Source organism: Nuphar pumila, chromosome 3 (assembly GCF_984573655.1).
Source record: "Nuphar pumila chromosome 3, dmNupPumi1.hap1.1, whole genome shotgun sequence".
In the NCBI taxonomy this organism is placed as follows: domain Eukaryota; kingdom Viridiplantae; phylum Streptophyta; class Magnoliopsida; order Nymphaeales; family Nymphaeaceae; genus Nuphar; species Nuphar pumila.
The window spans coordinates 50,405,901-50,431,252 of NC_143251.1; the positions used below are offsets into that span (position 1 = coordinate 50,405,901).

A 25,352-nucleotide genomic window follows, 5' to 3' on the forward strand; every position below is an offset into this window, starting at 1 on the left:
GTAATGAAGTTTTTCTTATCCACCTTTCTCTCATATTCAATACGAAAAAAAATTGGTCTTATTCAATATCCACCGAAAATAGGAAAGGAAACCAACGTTGTCAATCAGCCTATTCATCTTTAGGAAGTGTTTACAGGAGAAAACAGTTTCTTATAATCCATTTTGAAAATTAAAGGCTTTGAATGTCTTTAGAAAAGAAAAATGGTTTCATAGCTTGGAAATTAAAAGCTGTAAATGATTTTATTTAAAATTTTGTATTTTGAGCAAGATCTGGAACTGTCATTTTTTTTTATTTTTCTGGCCCCATATCTTTTAAATTTAATTTATCTATTTTTAGCTGATATTTTCTCATAAAAAAAACGCTAGATAAATAAAAAAATTCAAAATCTCACCCAAAAAAATCAAAGCGATAAATTGCCGTCTTAAATTATTTTCACTGTGTTACTGACCCTCTGAATCCATACCCGATGAGCACATTACCAAGCCAAAACGAGCGATTTACAAGCAACTTGCGTCGTTTACCAGACAGTCAAGCAACCTATCAACGTATATAAACCGAAATCTGTCCCCAAGTAGAAAGAAACGGTAGATATTGTCTGTTCCCGTGGTGGGTTAGGGTAAAAGGATGGCAATCAATAACATGGTGAGGTATCTCTGCATCCTCTGCTTCACCATCCTCCTTCCACTAACAGCATCATCATTCCATGATGGTGCTGGTGGTGGTGGTGCCCTTCTTCTCAAGCCCAAGCCTGACCCTGCCAACGCCGCTGCCACCGCCCGCTGGCTCGCATCCGAGAACGTTTGGGGCGTCTTAAGGTCTCTCTCTCTCTCTCTCTCTCTCTCTCTCTCTCTCTCTCTCTCTCTCGCATGAGTTTGGTAATTTTGCTTTGCTAGTCCTTTCGTGGGTTGGATGTCGAAATGAAGCGGAAAACGGTGGGATCTAAGTTAGCTTATGCTAGAATTTGATTTTGACGACGTGGGGAGTCATGAAAATGAGAAATAAAAATGGAAAAGGCAAAAATTTGGTGACTTCTTTCGCTTGTTACCCTTTTTTTTTGTGATGCTTGTGCTGTGTTTTTCGTTTTTCACCATGTTGGTCTCGATATACTTGGTTCATTCCTCTCATTCCTTTCAATTGGTGGATGAATTGTCTCTGTTATATACCTATATGTAGTTCTGTTGCTGATCTTTGTTGATTTTTTCATTGTGCAGCACCATCTCAAGTGAGCTAGGAGGAGCTCCATTTGGGTATGCTTCTTCAACTGTTAGCTTGTCTATCTTGATCTGTACACCTTTTGATGATTTTTCTTTCTCAGATTAACTGCAGATCCTTAATTGTGTTTTAAGTAGCTTTGTTAAATGATAATCCAAACATGCAGAAATGTAGTTTCATTTAGTGATGGACTGCCTGGGTACGGGCATGGAATCCCTTATTTTGGGGTCTCTTTGCACTCGTTAACTCGTTAATAGAAGCTTTTGTTTTCTTGTCTTCTTTTATACTCTCTTGTCTCCTCGTTCTCTTTATGTGATTGTGTGTGTATGATTGTGCTATTGCACCCAGTGCGCTTGATGAGCAATGTTTAGCTTGATTTTCGTTGTGCACTGAAAAGACCGTTCTGGTGTTGGGGTATATCGGGGCATGTCATGGGGGCCATCACTTTCAATCTGGGATAAGTTGGTATCAGAGCCTTGTTAAAGTTTGGGACAAGGATTTGACATTTTTCATTGAGTATGCCTCCGAAGAAACATAAGAAACTTTTTTTGGGTAGTCAAGTTCCTCCCAAAAATGTTTTCATGGTTGATGATCATGTGACAACGCTCGTGCACAATGTTGCCGAGTTGACAGAGATTGTGACCAATGTGGAAAGGTTGGTTAATGATACAAATATTTCTTTGGGGGTGCTTGATCAAAAGATCAAGACTGCAGTATAGGGAGTGAAATATTTTGTAGACGATCTTGCCGCTAGATACGAAGACTCTATGAGAAGTCTTAACACTAAGTTCGATGATCTGCAAGAAAGGTTCAACATCTTGACTACTGAATTAGATGTTGTCTGATGAAAAAATTATCAGTTGGAGCGACAGTTAAGGAATGCTCCAACTGGTGGAGCAGCGACACATGTGGATAGGCCGCATATTAAGTTCCCTGAACCTGTAAAGTATGAAGGTACTCAAAACTCAAGAACTGTATTTAGTTAATGAACCAGTACCTTGAGGTTGAGGGTATTATAGAAGGTGCAAATTTCTTGTGCATTGTATTGATGTACCTTATGGATGATGTTATGCTTTAGTAGAGATGCCGTGAATGTGATGTTGAGTGTGGGTGTGAGGAGGAGACTTTTCTTCTTTGGAAAAGTCGTCCACTCCTAAGTGAGAAAAGGAGGAGAGAGAGGACAAGGGAAGAGAAAGAGAGAATTGTTTTTGTTCTCTCAATTTCTCAAACTCCAACTTATTGAGAAGAGAGACCCTCAATGGGTCTATTTATAGTTGAGAATGGGGATGGCTTTTGCAAAATGATAGATATGGGACTAAAAAATCTCAAGAAGGGGGTGCCAAGCCCATGTGGGCATTTCTTTTTTTCTAAATAGGCGAAATTGTCATTTCATAAAATCTTTGATACATGGCACCCCTCTTGCACATGGGTGCCCATGTGAGTCATTTTTCAATTTTGTAGATGGGCAAAGTGGTCCTTCTTTTGAAAAAACGACATATGGCATCAACCGTTGGGTGATGCTCATGTGGGTTTTTAAATGCAAGAGGGTTTTTAAAGTTTTGTAAAAAATCGATTTTTATTTTGAATCTTGAAAATGCCAAGTGGTGCCCCTCTTTGAAAATAATATTTTTGATTTTAGATTTTAAAAATTAAGATAAAAAGAAAATCAAAATGAAAAGAGTAACTTGAAAATAATTGGATTTCAAAAATTCAATTTTGATTTATGAAATCCAAATTGGGCAAAAACTGGATCCAGATTGAATTTTGAGAGATTCTGCAAAAATACTGTCTTTGGATTTTGAAATTCAAAGATTATTTTGAAATTGAGGATAAAAATTGGATTTAGATTTTGAATTTGAAATCCCCAAATTGACTTTGAATGAAAATTAGATTTTGAAACTAGATCTGAATCAATTTTGACAAATCGAAATCTAAAGTGAATTTTGAACTGGATCCAGGGTATTTTTCAAAGGTTATTTTTTAATTTGGGGATAAAAATTAGATTTTGATATTGAATTTGAAATCTTCAAATTTATTTTTAATAAAAAAATGAATTTTGATACTGAATCTGGACTCATTTTGACATTTCGAAATCCAAACTGAATTTTGAACTGGATCGAAGGTATTTTTCAAAAGATTATTGCAAAATGGTGGATTTAAATTTAAAAATCCAAAGATTGATTTGAAAATTAGGATAAAAATTGAGTTTTGAAAAGGATCTGGATCTGAAGTTTTGAAAAATATTGGATCTGGATCTCAATTTGAAGGAAATTTGGTTTGAAATGGGAATCGAACCCTGAATATGGATTTTTGAAGAATTTAAAATGGAAAAACTCCAAATTCATAATAAAATTGAGATTTTGGATCTGGATCCAGTTCAGAGAATAAAATTGGATCTAGATTTGAATCAGAAACCCATAAGTGAAATTGAATCTCAGATGTTAGATTAATCTAAGTTCAGAATTCGATTGAACTGAACTTCAGTACAGATCAGAAGGTGGATCCAAACTAAAATGGATATGAAATAGCTTAATTGGATCATGGATATCTAATGAGATATTTTAGGTTTAAAGAATGAATTAGACTTTAGACATGGATTTCTGGATGAATCAGATGAAAAATCCAGGTCTGGGAAGAAATTAGAAACCAGATCTCGCATTAGATCCAATATCTGATTTAAAATGGAGCGGATCTCGGATATTGATAAAATATTGGATAAAGGAATTGATCTGAGTCTGAATTTGGGGTCTGTCTCAGTTCAAAAATTATTAGAAACAATGTCCCTGATAATTTTATTTTTTGCGGTCTTCGCCCTGCAGGGGGAGAAACACGGTACTAGACTGGTCTGAACTAATTTGAACTGAACTGGGTTAGAATGAACTGAATCTGAAGTCGGTTATACTCAGGTGAACTAAATTCGGAGATTAAACACTAGCTCAACCAGCTGGGGCTAGCTCAATTTGAACTGAATTGAGCTCGAATGAGTTAAAACGAAAGTTTGAGTGTGTAAAAAGTGATTTTGAACTGAAATTGGACCATTCAAACTCTTGATGCACTTATGTCAGACTCCTGGGGATAAGATCTATCGGGTTTGGTTGTCTCGCAGATAGTCTGGCTGAAATTTGAGCTAAAAATGAACTTATTTTGCGAGAAATGAACCAATTTTAGCTTGAAATAGACTGACACTGCTCATCATGAGCTTAGTGGAGATCATTTTCGACTTGTCTATTTGCAATTTCAGGCATTATTCCAACTTAAAACCAATTTAGTGTATTCGTATCTCCCTAATGAGAGATCATTTTTTAGATCCATGAAAAAGAGTCTTCTCCTTAGAATATGTAGTTTATGCACACCAATTTTCAGAAATTTTTATTAAATTTTCATATGTCATTTGAATAAAAAATCAGAAACCTTTGGAATTTTCTTTCATAGACTTTTACAAATTTTTGACCAACTTGATCAGATGGGATCTCCACAATGAAAGATCATTTTTTAGATCTGTAAATTGAAAATATTTCATGATTGAACTGAACAACTTCTTCCGCAAATTTGAAAGAAATTGAATCAGTTTAGCTCCTAAAACTCGAAAGTTACAAAAACTTGTCTGTCAAAGCTTAATTTCCTAATTTCAAAATTTATTTCTCAATGTTTTAATCATATCTTGAGTTTTAAAAATGTTTTTTGAAATCTGTAAAAACAAGATGCTTTTTTGAAGAGTTAAGAATCCATGGAATCAAATGACAGCTCAATCAGAGTTGTTTTAGGCTTCCATTCATTCAAAATACTCTGATAGGGTCGATTTACATATCTCAAATTTTGAAATATCTTGTTTTACTTGGATATAAAAACCCAAATTTGGGTTTTCCTCCAAACGTTTTCTACATTTTTCGATTCTAGGATGCTTTTAAGGTTATTAGGAACCTTCAAATCAAATTTCATCAATTTATAATATGTTTATGAATTTTTCTTTCATTTTTCGGGGCAAAAAAGGCTAAATTATGGATTTTTCTCAATTTTTCAATAATTGAAGAAAATCCATAAATGCCTACATTTATTTCTAACATGTTTGCTCATTTTGCAGGATTTTTTTTCTTTATTTTTAATTGATGTAAATTCATTCAAGTATTGTAATAATTCAATTAATGAGAAATTTACTTTATGCTTAGTTTAGAATGAATTATATATAGATTAGTTTTAATTTCTCATAATTAATTCTTGCATTTATTTTTCTTTTATTTTTAATTCACTATGAGAAAACATGAATAGCATATGCACCATTTAATAAATGATAAATAAAACTAAGTAAAGTGTGTATTTACGGTCATAGTCAAAATATGAATAATACTTAAAATTATTATTCTTTATTAAAATATAATTTATTTTAAAAAAAATCATCATATTTCAAATATATTTTCTTCCTTTATTAAAATCTAAAATAAAGATTAAATCAAAGTATATTCATGGTCATAGTCATAAATATACAAAAATTTAATCTTGTTTTAATTCTATAAAGGCATGAAAATTTATTTCATTCTTTATTTGAATTTAAAAAAAGATTAAATTGGAATATGTTTGTGACCATAGTCATGAATATATTAAAGTTTTAATCTTGTTTAGTTCTATTAAAGAATGAAATTTGATTTTAACTCTAATTTCAAATAAATCCTTTTTAAATACATTTATCATTTAAGATAGAATTGCATCATTATTTTTCAAAAATATTCAAAACATTTTCAATTTCAAAGTGTTTTCCAAGTGATTTTTGAAATTTATTTTTCATTTTGTTTTCAAAAGTAAAGTTCAAAACTATTTCAAAATTGAATTTTAAATTCAAATTCAAAATCATTTGCAAATTCAAAGTATTTTCAAAATCCAAAATAATTTCAATTTTGACTTCAATTTCTATTTCAATTTCAATTTCAATTTTCAAATTCAAATTCCTATTTCAAAATTTTCAAATTTCATTTTAATTTTCAAATTCAATTTAATTCTGAAATCAATTTTGAATTTTCAAATTCCAAAATGATTTCAATTAAATTTCATTTTCCAAAAATCGATTTTCAAATTTCAATTTCAATTCCAATTTCAATCTAAATCTTAAATTTCAATTCCAATTTTCAAAATAAATCTCAATTTCAATTCTCAATTCTCAAAATTCAAAATAAATTCGTCTCAAAACTCCAATTTTTGATTTTTATTTTTAACTTTCTATTTCTCAAAATCCAAAATTCAATTTTGAATTTCATTTCAAATTTTCAAAGTATCAAATTCAATTTTATTTCTTTCACAATTCCAAATTTTGAATTTTAATTTGAATCTTAATTTTCTATTTTCTTTTAAATTTCTAATTATAAATTTCGAATTTCACTTTCAATTTCAATTTCCATTTTCTATTTCATTCAAACTTCAAATTCTAAAATTCGAATTTCATTTTCAAATTCAAATGTCAATTTTAAAATTTCTAATTTTCAAATTTCAATTCTTAATTTTGTTTCAATTCTTGATTTTTATTTCAAATTAAATTTCAAATTTCATTTTGAATTTCCAATTCTAAAGTCCAATTTCATTTCCAAAATTTTAATTTTGATTTCTAAATTCCCAACCTAATTTTCAGATTTAATTACATTCTAAATTTCAGATTTCAATTCTTCAAATTTAAATTCAAAGTTCAATTTTAATCTAATTCTGATCTTTCAATTCCAATTCTGAAAGCAATTTCAAAATTCCAACTTTGATTCTGAATTCAATTCTAAATTCGAAAATCAGCTCAAAATTCGATTTTCCATTAATTTAGATTTCAAATTTATTGACTTTGAATTCAATTTTGAAATTTCAAACTTTCAACTCAAGTTCACTTCAAATTCGAATTTCTTAAATCAAAATTGATTTCTGAACTTTAAAGTCATTCCTTAAAGGATATTTTCAAATCTATTTCAAAAATCACTTGGAAAAATCTAAATCTTTAAAGCATTTCTAAAAGCATACATATTTTCCAGTTCAAAATCATAGCACAAGCCTAATTCTATGTGCCTTTAGGACTTTGAATAACTTCTTAGATAAATTTGAATAAAGAAAAGGCATAAATTCGATCATTGGTTCAGTTACCCCTGGTAAAGGCGCTAGAAACGGTTGAACCTCGTACTGACGAGCGAATCCCGTCTTCCCATTTTCTTGCATATATCAAAACGGAGGCGAGTAATTTCAAAATATGTTTACAAAAGGTCAAGTGAGACCTTGCGAGAGTTTTTCTCTTTTTTCCTCTAAAAAGGAACAAAAGAAAATTTTTTGTAACGATCACAAGGATACAAAATCTTTTAGATTGGCACATAGAAGGAAGTTGTGTTGGTTTGATTGTCATCGTCGATTTTTATCTAGTGACCATCCGTTCCAACTATAAAAGAAATCGTTCTGAGCAGGCATAACTGAAATAGAAGGTCCACCTACACGGTTGTCTGTCATAGAGATTTTAAGATGATTGTGATACTTTCTATATGGAATGACAAATGCCCGTAGTGTGACGCCCTTCTTTGGATTTGGGAAGGATCACAATTGGACAAAGAAATCTATATTTTGAGAACTATCATATTGGCCGACCTTATTGATATGACATAATTTGGATGTGATGTACGTGAAGAAAAATGTGTTTGATAATGTGTTCAATACGGTAATGAATATCAAAGAAAAAATAAAGGATAATCCGAAGGCTAGTATGAATTTAAAAGTAATATGTAAAAGACCAGAATTAGAACTCCAAGAGTACAATGGCAAAGTACTGAAACCAAAGGCACGTGTTTGGACCAGATCAAGTAAAGTAGATATGTCAGTGGTTGAGACAGTTGAGATTTTCAGATAGATACGTCTCTAACATTGCTCGGGCTCTAAAGATAGACGAGGGACAATTATATGGGTTGAAGAGCCATGATTGTCATGTTATCATGCAACGGTTGATTCCTCTAGCATTCCATGATATGTTAGACAAATCTATATGGAGGTATTATCCGAGTTGAGTCGATTTTTTATAACATTATGTGCATTGAAAGTTGTAGTTAGTGACGTAAAGAATTTTGAGGATTCTGTCGTCACTACTATTTGTCAACTAGAGAATATATTTCTGTCAGTATTTTTCGACGTTATAGAACATGTGATCATACATTTGCCATATGAACTTAGGGTTGGTGGTCTTGTGCAATATCGATGGATGTACATATTTGAAAGGTATATTTTTATTTATATTTTTCTCTCTAATGCTATTGGGAATTTATTGTATTATGAGATGTATATTGTTGACAGATGCATATTTGACCTCAAAAAAAAAAAAGGTTCGAAATAAAGTAAGAGTGGAGGGTTCAATTTGTGAGGCGTACACTTTATAAGAGATTTCAAATTTCTCATCTATGTACTTTGAGCCTCATATTTCAACACATTACACTTGCCTACCTCATAATGATGATGGAGAACAAGTTATTGTGGCTGACAAACTATCGATATTTAAACCACTTGAGAATGCTTTTGGCAATTGCTGGTCAAGACTCTTGAAAGATCGAGAGCAAGACGCAACACAAATCTATATCTTTTTTAATTACTCAGAGATCGATCTCTACATCGAGTAAGTATATATAATATGTTACACTAAGTTCTCTAGGTACATGGTTCAGTAATATAATTATTTGTTAAGTGCAGACAAATTGATCTGGAGTCACGAAGAGAACTTCCACATCTCACTGATTCAGAAGTACAGAAAAAACATGAAAATAAGTTTGGGGCATGGTTGAAAAAGTTGGTAAGGATGATGACATACATTCTTTCCTTGTAAACAACAATATGTTACTTAATTGGTCATGTTTACAATCATTGTTTATGCTTGTAGGTCCACCATGATGATGTTAATGACCAAGGAATATGTGATTTACAAAATGGTCTGACCAAAGTTGTGCAATGTTATAATGGGTACATCATAAATGATTATCGATTATATACAAAAGACTATGGTGTAAACAAGTCAATGATGAATAGTGATGTGTGTGTCAAGGGTAGCAGTTACGGTGAAAATGAACTTGACTACAACAGTGTTATTAAAGAAATAATGAAGTTGACTTACTTAGGCATAAATAACACAATAACTTTATTCAAGTGTCATTGATTTGATCCCACAACAAAAAGAGTCGACAAAGCCTTAGGCATTATGGAGGTGAATCATAAATCAATGTTTGAAACATATGAACCATTCATATTAGCATCACAAGCTCAACAAGTTTACTATACTTCATATCCGAATATAAGGAAGTCAGATCAAAATGAATGGTGAGCAGTTTGCAAGGTGAAGTCTAAACTATACCCCAAGTATTATCAGTTACAGGAAGACAAGATTGTTAAAGAGGGTGATTACTATCAATCAGATGATATGTATGACTTCTTTTATGGTCACGATGTCACACATGGTTTGCATGTCACATCTCCATTGTCCGATGACACACGTATGGAAGAATGTGATCCAATTGATATACCAAGGGGATGGTCGCCCAATGAGGAAGAAGACGAAGATGAGGAGGAAGAAGAAGAATATGAAAGTCAAACAAGTGATGATGAAGCATACTCGAGCTAGTAAAATACATCTTGTAATACATACTACATCATTTTCTCATATGCACCATCTACATGCACAGTATATCTTGCATATCATGTTACATTTCATGCATACTTAGCTAGTACATGCACAGTTCATGCATAGTTATAAAACTGATTCATATAGGACCTTTAAATCTTTACATTTCATGCATATGTCATGTTCATGCTAAGATCAAGATTTATGTAATTGATCCAAATAACATTTTTATTTGTTAGAATATGGTTCGTGGAGGTCACACTGGTCGAGCACCCAGTGGTAGAGGACCAAGTGGAGGCCGTGAGACAGCATTAGGTAGATGTATTTATATTATATTTAAATATAGGCATTCATTATGTTTATGCTTATATGTTGATATAAAAATTATTACTTTTAAATCGTCTTTATAGGATCCCAGCTCAGTGATAGTCAGTCTCAGCCTTCATTTTCAAGTAATGCTTCGATAGCTATATCATTTAAATAATTGTATACTTGATTAGTTTAAATGTGCATTGTGTGAATTTCTAACTCATTGTTCTATAGATGATGTTTCACCTGCACATGACCCACCTACACCAGCTACTCATACACATCACGAGACAACGTCAGATCCTGGGTCTTCTTCGTCTAACACTCGACAACTCATTCAAATAATGTATATCAATAGTCGACCGTAAGTATTTTATTGTCACTTGCCGAATACTTATCTTATAAATAGTGTATATTGATAGTCGATTGTTAATGTGTATCAATTCATATGCAGCGCGAGGTTCGAGCCACAAGAAGTGATTCAAGAAATTAGGAAGTCACTAGTTCAGTATCTTCCAAGACCGATCATTCAATGGAAAGAGTATCCAAATGAGGTGTTGGACAGATTATGATCCTCATTCATGGTATACAATCGTTTATCATAGCTAATGTGTTTCATATTTAATTTTTTGTTATAGTCATGTATAATAACTTTCTGAAATTATTTGTAGGCTACGAATCGCTTCGCGACTGCGAAGGAGGAGCAACACGCGAGGCTAGTGTGGCAGATGGTGGGTGTCAGTCGATTTGCCGATATGCTTCACAGTATGAAGACTGCAACAATAAAAGCAGCTGGTGGGATAGATGATCCACTGCAGGGGAAGGGCCATGACCCTTCTACTATTAGGTCAGATTATTGGGATGCAATGTACGACAAGTGGGCAAGCCATGAATTTTGAAACGACTTAACAAAGGCTACACCAAACCGAGTGAAGATGCTTGATACCCATCTACACACAGGTGGTTCTAGGACTTTTGGGAGCCACCAGAAGAAAATGACAACTAATCAATATATATATATATATATATATATATATATATATATATATATATATATTGTCAAATTTATAAGTATTTCTGCATACTTTCTAATTGATTTTTTTTATCATTTAATATTGTAGGAAGCTGAAAAAAGAGGCCATGTGCCTCACAAGGATGTGTTTGTTGAAACACATAAACATAAGAGCATAGGAGAGTTCGTATCAGAGAAGGTGAGAGCGACAACGATATGTATTTATTGTATTAATAAACATTGTAATATACAAGTTAACATGAATTATATTATCATAAACATTGTAATTCTTAATTATTAATTCATACTGTAATCATTTATTTGAAGGAATCATACAAGCAGCAGATGGTAGTGCGATATAGTGATGATTCCACTCAGCATCTGCCATTTGATCCTGCAGCATGAGTGACTGCAACCGGTGAACCCAAAAAAGGTCGTGTGTTCGGGTTTGGGAGTAATATGAATACCACACCAGTCGTTGCCTCCTGTAGCCAAGGCTCTCAGAGTTCTTCCGCCAGCATCAACTCCCAGCGTCCGATTGACCCTGTTATTTCTTGGGATGGTGTCTGCCAGCTTCTTCAGGACACAATGCGTGACTTTTTACATGAAGCCATTCTCAACCTTATCCATAATGAGTTGTGCAACTTTTTTGGGACAAGTGGAACTTCGTCTGCCTTCAGCATGAGCTCTGGTGCATGTCAGGTACGTATAATGTTTATTTAAATACATATCTAAAGTTTCATGTCGTTAGTTTCATGTTGTTAGATTTCAATATGTATATGCATGATTGAATACATATATGCATGATTGAATCACTATAAAATTTTATTGATAGCATTGGAACACATGTATGCATGATTGAATCACTATAAAAAAAAATTGATCGCCTTAGAACACATATATGCATGATTGAATCACTATGATTTTTTTTTACAACCTTAGAACACATATATAAATGATAGAATCAGTATGAAATTTTGTTGACAACCTTAGAACACATATATGCATGATTGAATCACTCTAAAAATTTTTGACTGCCTTCTAACACAAATATTTATGATTGAATCACTATGAAAGTTTTTTGACAACCTTAGAACACATATAAGCATGATTTCATCACTATGAATTTTTTTTTACAACCTTAGAACACATATATGCATGATTGAATCACTACAAATTTTTTTTTACAGCATTAGAATATATATATGCATGATTGAATCACTATAAATTTTTTTTGATAACCTTATAACACATATATGCATGATTGAATCACTATGAATTTTTTTGACAACCATAAACCACATATATGTATGATTGAATCACTATAAATCTTATTTTACAACTTTAGAATATATATATGCATGATTGAATCACTATACAATTTTTATGACAGCCTTAAAACACATATATGCATGATTGAATCACTATGGATTTTATTTGACAACCTTAGAACACATATATGCATGATTGAATCACTATGATTTTTTTTTTACAACGTTAGAATACATATATGCATAATTGAATCACTATAAATTTTTTTGACACATTTTGAACACATATATGCATGATTGAATCACTATAAATTTTTTATGACACCCTTAGAACACATATATGTATGATTGAATCACTATGTTTTTTTTACAACCTTAGAACACATATACACATGATTGAATCACTATAAAATTTTTTGACACATTTTGAACACATATATGCATGATTGAATCACTATACAATTTTTATGACATCCTTAGAACACATATATGCATGCTTGAATCACTATGAATTTTATTTGACAACCTTAAAACACATATATGAATGATTGAATTACTATGAAATTTTTTTGACAACCTTAGAACACATATATGCATGATTGAATCACTATAATTTTTTTGACACCTTTTGAACACATATATGCATGATTGATTCACTATGAAATTTTTATGACACCCTTATATATATACATGATTGAATCACTATGATTTTTTTTTTGACAACCTTAGAACACATATATGCATGATTGAATCACTATGTAATTTTTTTGGACAACATTACAACACATATATGCATGATCGAATCACTATGAACTTTTATTGACAACCTTAGAACACATATATGCATGATTGAATCACTATGAAATTTATTTGTCAGCCTTAAAAAACATATATGCATGCTTGAGTCACTATGACATTTTTTTTGACAACCTTAAAACACATATCTGCATGATTGAATCACTATGAATTTTTTTGTCAACCTTAGAACAAATATATAAATGATTGAATCAGTATGAAAATTTTTTGATAGCCTTAGAACACATATATGCATGATTGAATCACTATAAATTTTTTGACACCTTTTGAACACATATATGCATGATTGAATCACTATAAATTTTTTATGACACCCTTAGAACACATATATGCATGATTGAATCACTATGATTTTTTTTTGACAACCTTATAACACATATATGCATGATTGAATCACTATAAATTTTTTTGACACCTTTAGAACACATATATGCATGATTGAATCACTATACAATTTTTATGGCAGCCTTAGAACACATATATGCATGCTTGAAACACTATAAATTTTATTTGACAACCTTAGAACACATATATGAATGATTGAATCACTATGATTTTTTTTTGATAACCTTAGAACACATATATGCATGATTGAATCACTATAAACTTTTTTGACACCTTTTGAACACATATATGCACGATTGAATCACTATAAAATTTTTATGACACCCTTAGAACACATATATGCATGAATGAATCACTATGATTTTTTTTTCACAACCTTAGAACACATATATGCATGATTGAATCACTATGTATTTTTTTTGGACAACCTTACAACACATATATGCATGATCGAATCATTACAAACTTTTATTGACAACCTTAGAACACATATATGCATGATTGAATCTCTATAAAATTTATTTGACAACCTTAAAAAACATATATGCATGCTTGAGTCACTATGATATTTTTTTGACAACCTTAGAACACATATCTGCATGATTGAATCACTACGAATTTTTTTTTGTCAATCTTAGAACAAATATATAAATGATTGAATCAGTATGAATTTTTTTTTACAGCCTTAGAACACATATATGCATGTTTGAATCACTATAAATTTTTTTGACACCTTTTGAACACATATATGCATGATTGAATCATTATAAAATTTTTATGATACCCTTAGAACACATATATGCATGATTGAATCACTATAAATTTTTTTTGACAACCTTAGAACACATATATGCATGACTGAATCACTATGTAATTTTTTTGGACAACCTTACAACACATATGCGCATGATTGGATCACTATGAACTTTTATTGACAACCTTAGAACACATATATGCATGATTGAATGACTATGAAATTTATTTGATAGCCTTAAAAAATATATATGCATGCTTGAGTCACTATGACATTTTTTTGACAACCTTAAAACACATATCTGCATGATTGAATCATTATGAAATTTTTTTGTCAGCCTTAGAACAAATATATAAATTATTGAATCAATATGATTTTTTTTTACAGCCTTAGAACATGTATATGCATGATTGAATAACTATAAATTTTTTTTGACAACCTTAGAACACATATATGCATGATTGAATCACTATAAAAAAATTTTGACTGCCTTATAACACATATATGCATAACTGAATCACTATGAAAGTTTTTTGACAACCTTAGAACACATATAAGCATGATTTTATCACTATGATTTTTTTTTGACAACCTATGAATTTTGTTAATGTCCTTCACTTTATTGCTAGTCTATGTGTCATTCAGCCATGTTTCTTTGATTGCCTTAGATTAGGTGCATTGTATATAATTTATTTTATTATATTTTGTTTATCAATACTGACATTTCAGTTCTCTTGTAGGATGTTGAAGATGATCAACGTAGAGAAGCAGATAGAGGCATGGACGGAGGGGCAAATTGAGACAATAAAGAGGATGGTGCTCCGAATCTTGGCAAGGATTAGCTTCATATGTTGGATTTGTTTCACGTACTTGTTGTTTCAAACGAAACTCTTTGTATATGTTCACTTGTAACTAATTAGAACTTGGCAAGGATTATACTGGGTTATTAAATTTGTTTCACTTATAACTTGTGTTAAATTTGTTTCACCCACTTTGTATATGTATTCTTTATGTGTACTTTATTTTTTATACACAGGTTATATAAATTGTATAACGAGAAAATTTTTCTTGATATTTATATTTAAAACAAAATTGTTTTATTTTTTTTTAAATTTTGTGATGGATTAGCGACATATTTAACCGTCGCTAATATTCAGCAATGGCTTTTTCAAAGAAATTCAGTCGCAAAATGGTGATGGTATTTGATGATGAATAATATTCGTTGCCAATTTAGCGATGGATTAAGGACGAATATTTATATGTCTCAAAAACTGAATCAGCCGATGTTTTGCGATGGAATGTAATCCATCGCTAAATTGGCGATGAATATTAGAGATGGATACACATTCATCATTAAATTTTAGCGATGGATATGTATCTGTCACAAAACCAAATCAATGCTTATTTAGCGATGAATCATGACATTCACTAATCTGTCGCGAATTAGTGACAGATCAGTTCTGTCTGTAATTAACGACCAAGAAATTACGATGGACGCTATCCATTGCTACGCCATCACCAATCTGTTGCTAAACAGTTCAGCGACAAATTTGCGATAGCTTAGCGTCAGAGAGCGTCCTTCGCTAATCCGCAGAATTCTTGTAGTGTACAATAGATATTAACAAACAAAACAATATCTCACAAATCGGTAGTATGTTACTGCAACCGCAATTTAGGTTGCATTGCATATACTAAGTAAATGAACGATACCAGATGGGGTAGAGGCTCTTTCTCGCATATGTAACCAAGCATTCTTGTCAACAGGTCCCAGTGTCTTACAAATATCTTCAATTTTTCAACTGTCAAAAAGCCAACATGTACCTGCAATAACAAAACAATGCCTTAATGGCACTCACGATGACATACGTTCTTCAGCAATAGTATGATGACATGGAAAGGTACTCACGATGCCTTGATGACACTTATTGGAATGTTTGTTCGTCATTGTTTTTTTTCATACTGCCTAACAAAAATGACGAAGAAGAGAATACTGTAAAAAAAGATGGTTGACAAATTCCCCTATAACGCCCACCAATGATCGAACTAGTCGATCGATTTATAGTTATCTCCACGAGGTAAGAACGAACCCGACAATGTTTTGTAACACAAGATAGGAACGAGAAGGCGGCAATGTGTTGTAACACAAGCTAAAAATCAAGGCGGGAACCTAGACTCGCGGGAATGTGCAAAGCTATTTACGAGAGGACATTTTCATCAAACACATATCTATCTTACGGGAGGACATTTCCGTCAAATACATATCTATCTTTTTTTATATGTTATTTATCTTTTTTATGTTATTGTATTATAAAATCATCATGGGTAACATTGGCATATAAATTATCGCGGGTCCTAAGATATTCCTCCATACACACCTGAACACACGAATTTGTGTTCGGGGGCGAACACACAGCCCATTCTCAGCTTAGACTATAGAACAAAACCTCAATACACTCGCCAATTAATGGTAGGATGCAAATGGTTTGGATCCAAAACAGTTAAATACATGGGGAGTCTGATCCGATTGGATCCAAAAATTAAGGCAAAAATTGCAAGACCTCAACACTGGATCTGACCCATTTGCATCCTTAGCTTCCCCTCTTACCAAGTAATTAAACCGTAGGTGAGTGTCTTAACCCACAAAGTGCATGACCACCAATATAATCCTAGTCCTAGGCAAAACGCAGTTCCACCATCGCCATCCCAAGAACTACCCTAACCACTTGAGCAGCTCGAGGTAGATTAGTGATCGGTTGTCCCAGCTAGCATAGGCTTATGAACAAGCCCACAAAGTCTAATAAACTCTCGAGACACTTTACTACTTGATATGCCAATGTAATAACCACCAGTGAATGTCACACTTTTTTATTTCAATTGGCTTGTTCTCACGTAGGGCTGTAAATGAGTTACATGAGCCGAGTTCGAGCCATACAAGCTTAGCTTGTGCTTGTGGTAAGCCGAACTACAAGTTTGAGTCGGCTCGTATAAGAAGAACATTGTTGGAAATAGAGTAGCTTGCAATCTCTCATTTTTGGGATACAATCAAGTTTGCACGTCATATTCATATCTTCTTGTGCATTAAGATAATTGTCCACCTTGCATTACACAGTAACATTCAACGGCTTCAAAAAGCAAAGATAAATGGTGAAACAAAAGAATTGCAAAGATGAAAGAAGAAACCAAGAACAATTAAGGGGGCTCCGCGTGGTTGGCAGGAGCTGTTAGTGCACGTCTCCTTGTGGTAGGACATTGCAGGTTCAAACCCCAGTAATACGTTTAATAATAACCGGTAAGGGTCTGCCTAACCCCAGCTTGCCTTTCGAAAAAAAGAAGAAGCAATCAAGGCATACATAAACCCAAGTCAATAAGACCATAATGTCCTTGCATGCACTATAAAAGCCCAAACAGACAGATGGACTCACATCATTCCTAATGCCCATATGGACATTAAGGCTAGCTGTTTGGCTAGATGGTACACTCAAATTGGGTGCAAAAAGACCCTTGACCAATCAGTCAAACTCTCAAGACATTTTAGACAATAAAGACTATTTTAAGAAGGTAAAAATGGTAAAAAGGATAAGGTCAATAGTAAAAGTCAAACTAAGGCCATGACCGAGATCAAACCGAACTGAGCTGAGTCAAGATGAGTTGAATCCAAAGTCAAATCCAAATCCAAAGTTCAAAGTTAAATTGAAATGCCCAAAGAAGAGAACAGGGTGGTTAATAGGTTGGGTTTGTGTTAGATATAAGAATACTCGAGTTTGAGCATGAAGATTTCTAACAAAATTATTCAGGTTAGCTCGAATCTGAACAAGTAACATGTCGGTCAGGTTTGGGACATAAATTTTTCCTGATACTCGGTCTGATCTGGCTGACTTGATTATCTTACATGTACTTTTTGGTGAAAATATGCACTTTATAACCTTTAAATTATAAAGGGTCGAGTTTGAGATTCATTTTTCTTGAATCGATATAATCCTAGTCGGGTACTTGATCGCCCCTTCCCCCACCCCACCCCCCCCACACACACACACACAAAAAAAAAAAAAACCAATCAGGTTCAGGTAAACTATGATATGAGAGAAACCTGAACCATTGAAAACCTTACCCAAGAGGAGAGGGATCAGCTGCCCTCCACTGCACCTAGTGGAGGGCAGTCAGGCACACTCAAAGCGTGCAATGTGATTGCACCTGATCTATCATCACCCAAGAGGGACTTACCCTTAAAGCCATTTCTATACTATTTAAACTTTCTCGAGTTATTTTCCATTATCAATATGAGATTACACAATTTTCATAGAGAAGACTTTTCTCTTAAAAAAACATTTCCCAAAATCTTATGTAAAAAAATTAGATATTGCGCCCAAAAAGTTATGGTTCAAAAGCACAAAATTTTGAGCCAAATCACAACAAACACAAATCTTGGAAAATTGTTTACAAAAGGAAACATTGTTTTGAAGCAAAAGGCAATAAAGTTTTGCTCTACACCTATTGCTTGCAAGTCAAAACTTTTTAACTATTGATTCTAACACTAGATGAGCTCATGTGATTAGAATAGAGGTCAGTACTAGTAATATGTGTTGGGTTTGTCGAACTCATTTTGCGAGTCCAGCCAAGTTTTTTGCGAGTTGAACACGAGCCCAATCACTACTCACATGTTCACTCTTATGAAAGAGTCGAAGCTCAAGGTACTTTCTCATTTGCTGTTCATCTTGAAGTTTTTTTTGGCTAGAACAAGGGAAAACCCACCCCATCACTAACTACATATTGGTTGGCCTTGGTAAAACGCTTGAGATCCATAGATCCTTACTGATTGAATTTAGATATTTTATAAACGTTTACCGGTCCATTGGCGAGCCCTGAATTTAGATATTTTATAAACGTTTACCGGTCCATTGGCGAGCCCCTCGCTTGAGATCCAGAGCTGACTTGCACACCAACCTGGGTCTCCGTGTGCAAGCGTGCTTCTTGCTAAATATGGTGGTGTGGAATCATGGGTGGGGGCCACAAGCGTGCGTCAGCGATCTATGTCAAAGCTTCAGCGATCATGGATCCAAGCATGGTCTGCAGTCCTGTCTCATAATGGCAATGTTGAATCGCAGTCTCAGTTCTTTGGTCGTAACCTTGCTCCGAACGGATCTTTCCGCTCTAAAGAAGGCTACCTCGCTCTCCTTCCGTCGGGGGTGGACCGGTTTCCGACGAACCTGATCTGCGGCAAGGGTCCCACTCCGAGATCATGTTTCCTGGCTTGGCTAATCTTACACAATCGGGTGCAAACTGACAACTTCCTCAAATCCATCGGATTTCATCTGCCGAGTAAATGTGTGTTGTGTGAGGCGGCTGAAGAATCTGCCTTTCACCTTTTTTGGGAGTGCTCTGTTTTTCAAAACATCTTTAAGGTGACTTGGAAGAAGCCGGGGGTCAGCGTGCGTCAGGAATCGTTCGCCAATGATTTGTTGTGGGGTCCTCAACCAGTTCGTCATTGCAACAAATAGCGTATTATTTGGCAAACTTGGCTTCTCTCGTCATGGTGGGTCGTATGGATGACTCGCAACAATGCTATTTTTCGGCATATTCCGGCAGTGTTCAACAAAATGGTGAACCTTATTTTGGCGGACGTATTCGCCATTCTCCGCATCAACATCCCTGATCTGCAACATCATCTGCCTCCAGGGACCATTCATGATCCTGGGTGATGCTCGTCGCCTAACTGTATTTGCTTCTTGTTTCTTTTTTCCTTTTCTCCTTGCATCTCTTCTTTTCTTTTTTCCTTTTTTGGGGCTCCTTGGCATGTATTGGGCCCGTGTTTGGTTTCCCGGTAGGTTCAATGTTGGTTGAACCTATTTTCGTTTAGTAATGTTGATGATTATAGTTCGGCTCTCTCTCTCTCTTCAAAATCTCATACCCGCTCCGCTCCCCACCCCCCCGGACCAAAGCTGATTCGGGCGGGTTGGATATCGACCCGAATAGTGCAAACCACGTCCTACCGTACACCAAAACGTGACGTTGAATCAGGGAAAGGGAATCTAGTATTTTTAAAACCCTTTCAACTTCTGCAACTCTTGCATCAGCAACACTGTTGCCATTCATCATCAGCGGCAGCAATACTTTATTCACTTGTTTATTTGCGTTTTTTTTATCTCCTCCATCAAAGTCAGATTCTTCGCTTTTCCCGATATCTTCAAAGCCCTTCTTACCGGCCCCTTCCAAGTTTCGGAAACCCTTTAGGCAGCGTCTCAGAGATTCTGAGGAGGTTTCGGTTCATATTTGTAGAGAAGAATAAGGTGATGGCGTTAATCCGATCATCACCACCATTTTTTTCTTGTTTTTTCAATTATCTAAGAGGAAAATTTATATTTTTTCGTGTTGAGGATGATCGGAAGATCAACCAGAATCGGCATTTTGATATCGATTAGAAGTTTTGCAATCGATTTTTATGCATTTCGTGTTTGTTTTTCCTTTCAAAATCTGATTTTTGGGCTTTTTTTTTTGTCGTAACGATGATCATGTGAACCGATTGTAGATTGTAGCGGAATTTGTTACTTACTGGAAAGATGAAGTTGGCTCCAAGAGAGGTAGATAAGCTAGTTCTCCACAATGCGGGGTTCCTAGCGCAGAAGCGTTTGGCTCGCGGGCTCCGGCTTAATTACCCCGAAGCGGTCGCGCTCATCGCAACTCAGGTATCGTTGATTGTTCCTCGAGTTGGATTCTGAGCTCTCTTTGGTTAATGAACCTAGGATTATTAATGAATGAATTGTCTGTACTTTTTCTATAATAATAACGTTTTACTTTTTCCATAGGTATTGGAATTCATTAGAGACGGCAAAACAGTTGCAGAACTAATGGATATTGGGAGGCAACTTTTGGGAAGGTATCTATAGATACTCTTTTTTGTGTGATTCAAGGGTTAATAATAGCATAGTCCTAATATAGATAATGTTTTCTTTCTATTCTCAACATTTCACCAATTTTGTTGGACATGATATCGTTATTGGCATTTTGCACTTTATAATCATTTTAGACTGGAGTTAGAAATTCATTCTCTTTCTGGCTAATAATTCTACTGATTGCGGATATCATCTGGTCGCAGAAATGAACTTTGAAATATCTACAAATTTGTAAACACTGACACCTTGTGAAATATATTATATATTTTAAAACTATATTGTTAAATGTATTATACTTTTTTAATACTAGATTGTGTTTATGCTTTTTGAAGCTAGATTGTTATCATTCACTAGAAAGAGTTAACATTTCAACGGTCTGTTAATGAACGTTTAGTTTGTGCAAACTTTTTGAAGCTTCAATATTCTTTATAAACCTCAACCAAGTGATGAGCATAGCTTAAGGTTTGGGTTGTATAATGTACTTAAACAAATCCAAATGCACATGGCTCATGAAGCCATTAGGGGCATGTTATCATCGCAAAATTTTACTTTTGTAAATCAAACTGACCTTTGAAAAAGTTTTTGAAAATAACTCGCCTCCGTTTTAAAATGCGGGAAAATTCCGTAGAATGGGACTCGTCTGTCGGTACGAGGTTCAACCGTTCCTGCCACCTTTAACAGGGGTAATTGAACCAAGGATCAATCTTATGCTCTACTCTATTCAACTTGTCTAAATCATATTCTAATTTCTAAATGCACAAAGAATCAGGCATGTGTTATGAATTTTCAGAAAAATGCACATTTGAAAACATGATATTTGCTTTGAATGATTGAAATATTTAGAAAATGTAAATCTTGGAAATGATATCACATGAGAAATCGTGAAATGGGATTTGAAATGTACTTCTGAGAGAAGTAAAAATCGATTTTGAGAAATCCTTGACATTTAGTGAAAATCGATTCTGAGAGACTTGGTTTCTCTGAATTCAAACTTTGAAATTGAAATTCTAACTTAGAAAATTTGAATTTGGAACTTGAGAAATATTTGAAATATCATTGGAAATTCAATGTCTTTGGGAAAATCGATTTTGCTATAAGACTTAGGAGATTTTGAGAAAATGAACTTCTTTGAATTGAGATTGGAATTGGCAAATGCATGAAATGAATGAATATGGATTTGAGGAATTGAGAAATACTTTTTGTATTTTTGAGAAATGCAGTGCATTTTGAAGTTAGCCTAAGAGTGTAGGCTGAATGTGGCTAATGTTAAGATCATAAATCTAGATATCATTCATATTCTGACTATGGCCATAAATACAAATTCCACCAAGTTTATAAACTTCATAGAAGCTAGTGCATGTGCCATTCGTGTAGAACATGGTGAATTTGTAAGAATATGCATGAATCATCATTCATCACACATTAACATTATTTAAAAAAATAAACTATATGCAATGCTGCCTAAGCTAAGCAGGAAATGTAAATTCTTATTCCAAAGTTTAATTACAAATTACATCACTATTGAAATTTAAATACATGAAAAATAAAGTCTTCAATGTACCTGCAAAACTAGAAAACTTGGTTAATGAAAATATGTTGGCTTTTCTAGATTTATCCAGCAATATCAGGAAATTGTTGGATTTTGCTAGATATAAGCCTTTTTTCCATGATTCCCTTAAATCAAAATGATAAAGTATGAAATAAAATTGAATACATAAGGAAGATAAAATATGAAATTTCGAAATTGGGGTCCAAATGACCAAAATACCCCTAATGACAAGACTATGGCCTTGAAATTAGGGTTTTCAGAAAGATATTTTGATAAAATGCAAGTTTTAAAATTTGAATGTAATAAACTAAGCTAAATATGATGTGACATGCTTAAAAATATGAAAATTAGGGTTAGGGATTTCGAAATTTAGGTCAAATGACCAAATTGCCCCCGATAGCAAGACTATGGCCTTGAAATCAGGGTTTTTTTTAAAGAGATTTTGGTAAAACTTAGGTTTTATGCACTACATGAAATCAAATGAGCACAAAATTAAACCTAAAGCATCCTAATATGATTATGAACATAATAAAACCCTAAAAATATATGCTTATACACGAAAATTCAAGAATATCACAAAAACTGTGATTTTAGCATTGTTTTTGGATCTTTCAGGAACCCGGTTTTGCAATTTGCTTAATTCAGCCATCAAATGGATTCCAAAATCCATAAAAATTGGTACCTGCACTTGTTATAACCCTAATGTCGAATTGGAATTATAAAAATAATTTTTTGACATTAAATTAATCCGAAAATTGCATTAAACTCTAAAAATATGCTATTTTTGACCTAATTCACCAACCAGTTTCAATCCAAGACCTGAACCAGGGATCAAATCTCCATGGAAATTTATGAAATTTTACAGAGACTAACTAGAAAGAAAAACAGAGATTTCCCAATTTACAGATCGGAAAAATCATCTCTGGTTAGGGAGAAACCCTTCCGTCAATCTGAGCTAAAATATATCACTCTTAACAGGGATTAAAACAGCTATTCCATATTGAAAATACAGACATAAATAGCAATTCTAAACAAAAATCTCTGAAATTTTAGTGGTGAATAGTAGACAGAAAAATAACAATACTCACTTTTTACAGATCTAAAATCGGATCTGTGGTTTGGGATTTATGACTAACACAAGTCTGATTAGGGTTTTGGTAAACCCTAACGAGTTTTAAATTTAAAAACAGATTCTCTGAAAAGGGAAAAATATTAAACAGTGGTCAAAAAATCTGAAAAATTCACAGAAGACAGATCTATTCAATGTGAATCCATAGTACTTTACAGATCTAAAATCGGATATAAGATGAGAGAAATATCATCACAGCAAGTTACCTTCATGATTTTAACCACGATTTTAAAGCTTTAAAAACCCGATTTGATGTCTGATTTTTTTGACAGGGTTCCCGAGATCCAAAACCTCTGATTTTTCTAAAGTAACTCAATAACTCATGCATGCATCACATATAAAAAAATCAGAAATAAACAATGAGTGCTTCAATCCGAAATAACATCATCTTTACTGTTCTAAACCTAGAACACACAGAAATTTAAGAAACTTGAAAAACCATGCATTAACTAATGTAAATAAATAAAATAAACCATAAAACAGTAAAAAAAATTTATTTCTATGCTATAGAACGTAAAACAAACATGAATAAACCATGAAAATAAATTAAAAACAGGGAATCAATGGCTGGAATTTGATATCACCTTTAAAACATAGATTTAACCCATTGAAAAGGGTAAATCATATATTTTATTGGTTAATAATGCAAAGAATCATATTAAAATCAATTCTAATGGATTAAAATCCCTGTAAATCATCCAAAACAGGGTTAGATCACCTTCTTGGATCGTTCTTGCTGATTCTTGAGGTCAAATCCATGGTTTAATCCATGAAGATGATGGTGCCAATGGCTAAATCATGCTTAAAATAATGAAAAACATTAAATAAAAAACTAAAAATTAAAGAAAAACATTACCTTGAGGCTGCTGCAGTGGAGGAAGAGCTGGAGAAGAGAGAGAAGCTCCAAGAACTCAATAGGAGAGAGATTGGAAAATCGACCCCCTATGGCCTTCTATTTATAAAAAAATTTTAGGTTAAAAATCAAATGTTTTAAAAAAATTGGACTCTTCTAAGGGGGGGCGCTTTTTGGGTGGAAAGACCTAACTACCCCTAGCTTAAATTATCTAAACTAATGCCTAATTAACCCCTAGCTAATCCTAAAAATCCCCCAAATGTGGTGCCACTTGGCATTCTCTCACATTGGGTTTTTAAAACACTTTTAAAAACCTTTAAAAACACTAGTTTTAAAAACTAACTTTCAAAAATGAGTTTTTCAAAATGGTTTTGACTCTTCTAAACCTCTAACACTAACCAAGACATCAACTAACCCTAGTCTAGCCCTGACTTACTCGAATATGGCGCCACCCCGAGTGGGCCCTACTTGAGTTTTTCAAAAAGCGATTTTAAAACTTGAAATTGAAGGAGTTTTCAAAAGATTTTCAAAAGTAAACTTAAAATTAGGATTTTTGAAATGGCATAAGGTCCTAACTGAGTTAGAATTCCTCTGGATATGGTGCCAACTGAG

General features: G+C 33.4%; 2 protein-coding genes across 2 annotated transcripts in view; both read left to right on the top strand.

Annotated features, from left to right (window-relative positions):
• Positions 1 to 601: 601 nt before the first annotated feature.
• LOC149842863 (uncharacterized) lies at positions 602 to 15,258 on the top strand. Its single transcript, XM_090001614.1, has 3 exons — positions 602 to 816; positions 1,213 to 1,248; positions 15,063 to 15,258. Exons 1-3 carry the CDS (start codon positions 626 to 628, stop codon positions 15,232 to 15,234), a joined length of 399 nt encoding a protein of 132 aa, XP_089857740.1. The 5' UTR covers positions 602 to 625; the 3' UTR covers positions 15,235 to 15,258.
• Positions 15,259 to 20,845: 5,587 nt separating this feature from the next.
• Positions 20,846 to 25,352, top strand: part of URE (urease) — a 181,110-nt gene continuing 176,603 nt past the window's right edge. Inside the window, exons 1-2 of the mRNA XM_090001615.1 lie at positions 20,846 to 21,002; positions 21,123 to 21,193. Of these exons, the coding sequence (XP_089857741.1) occupies positions 20,877 to 21,002; positions 21,123 to 21,193 (197 nt within the window). The 5' untranslated portion in view covers positions 20,846 to 20,876. The remainder of the gene's footprint in view (positions 21,003 to 21,122; positions 21,194 to 25,352) is intronic.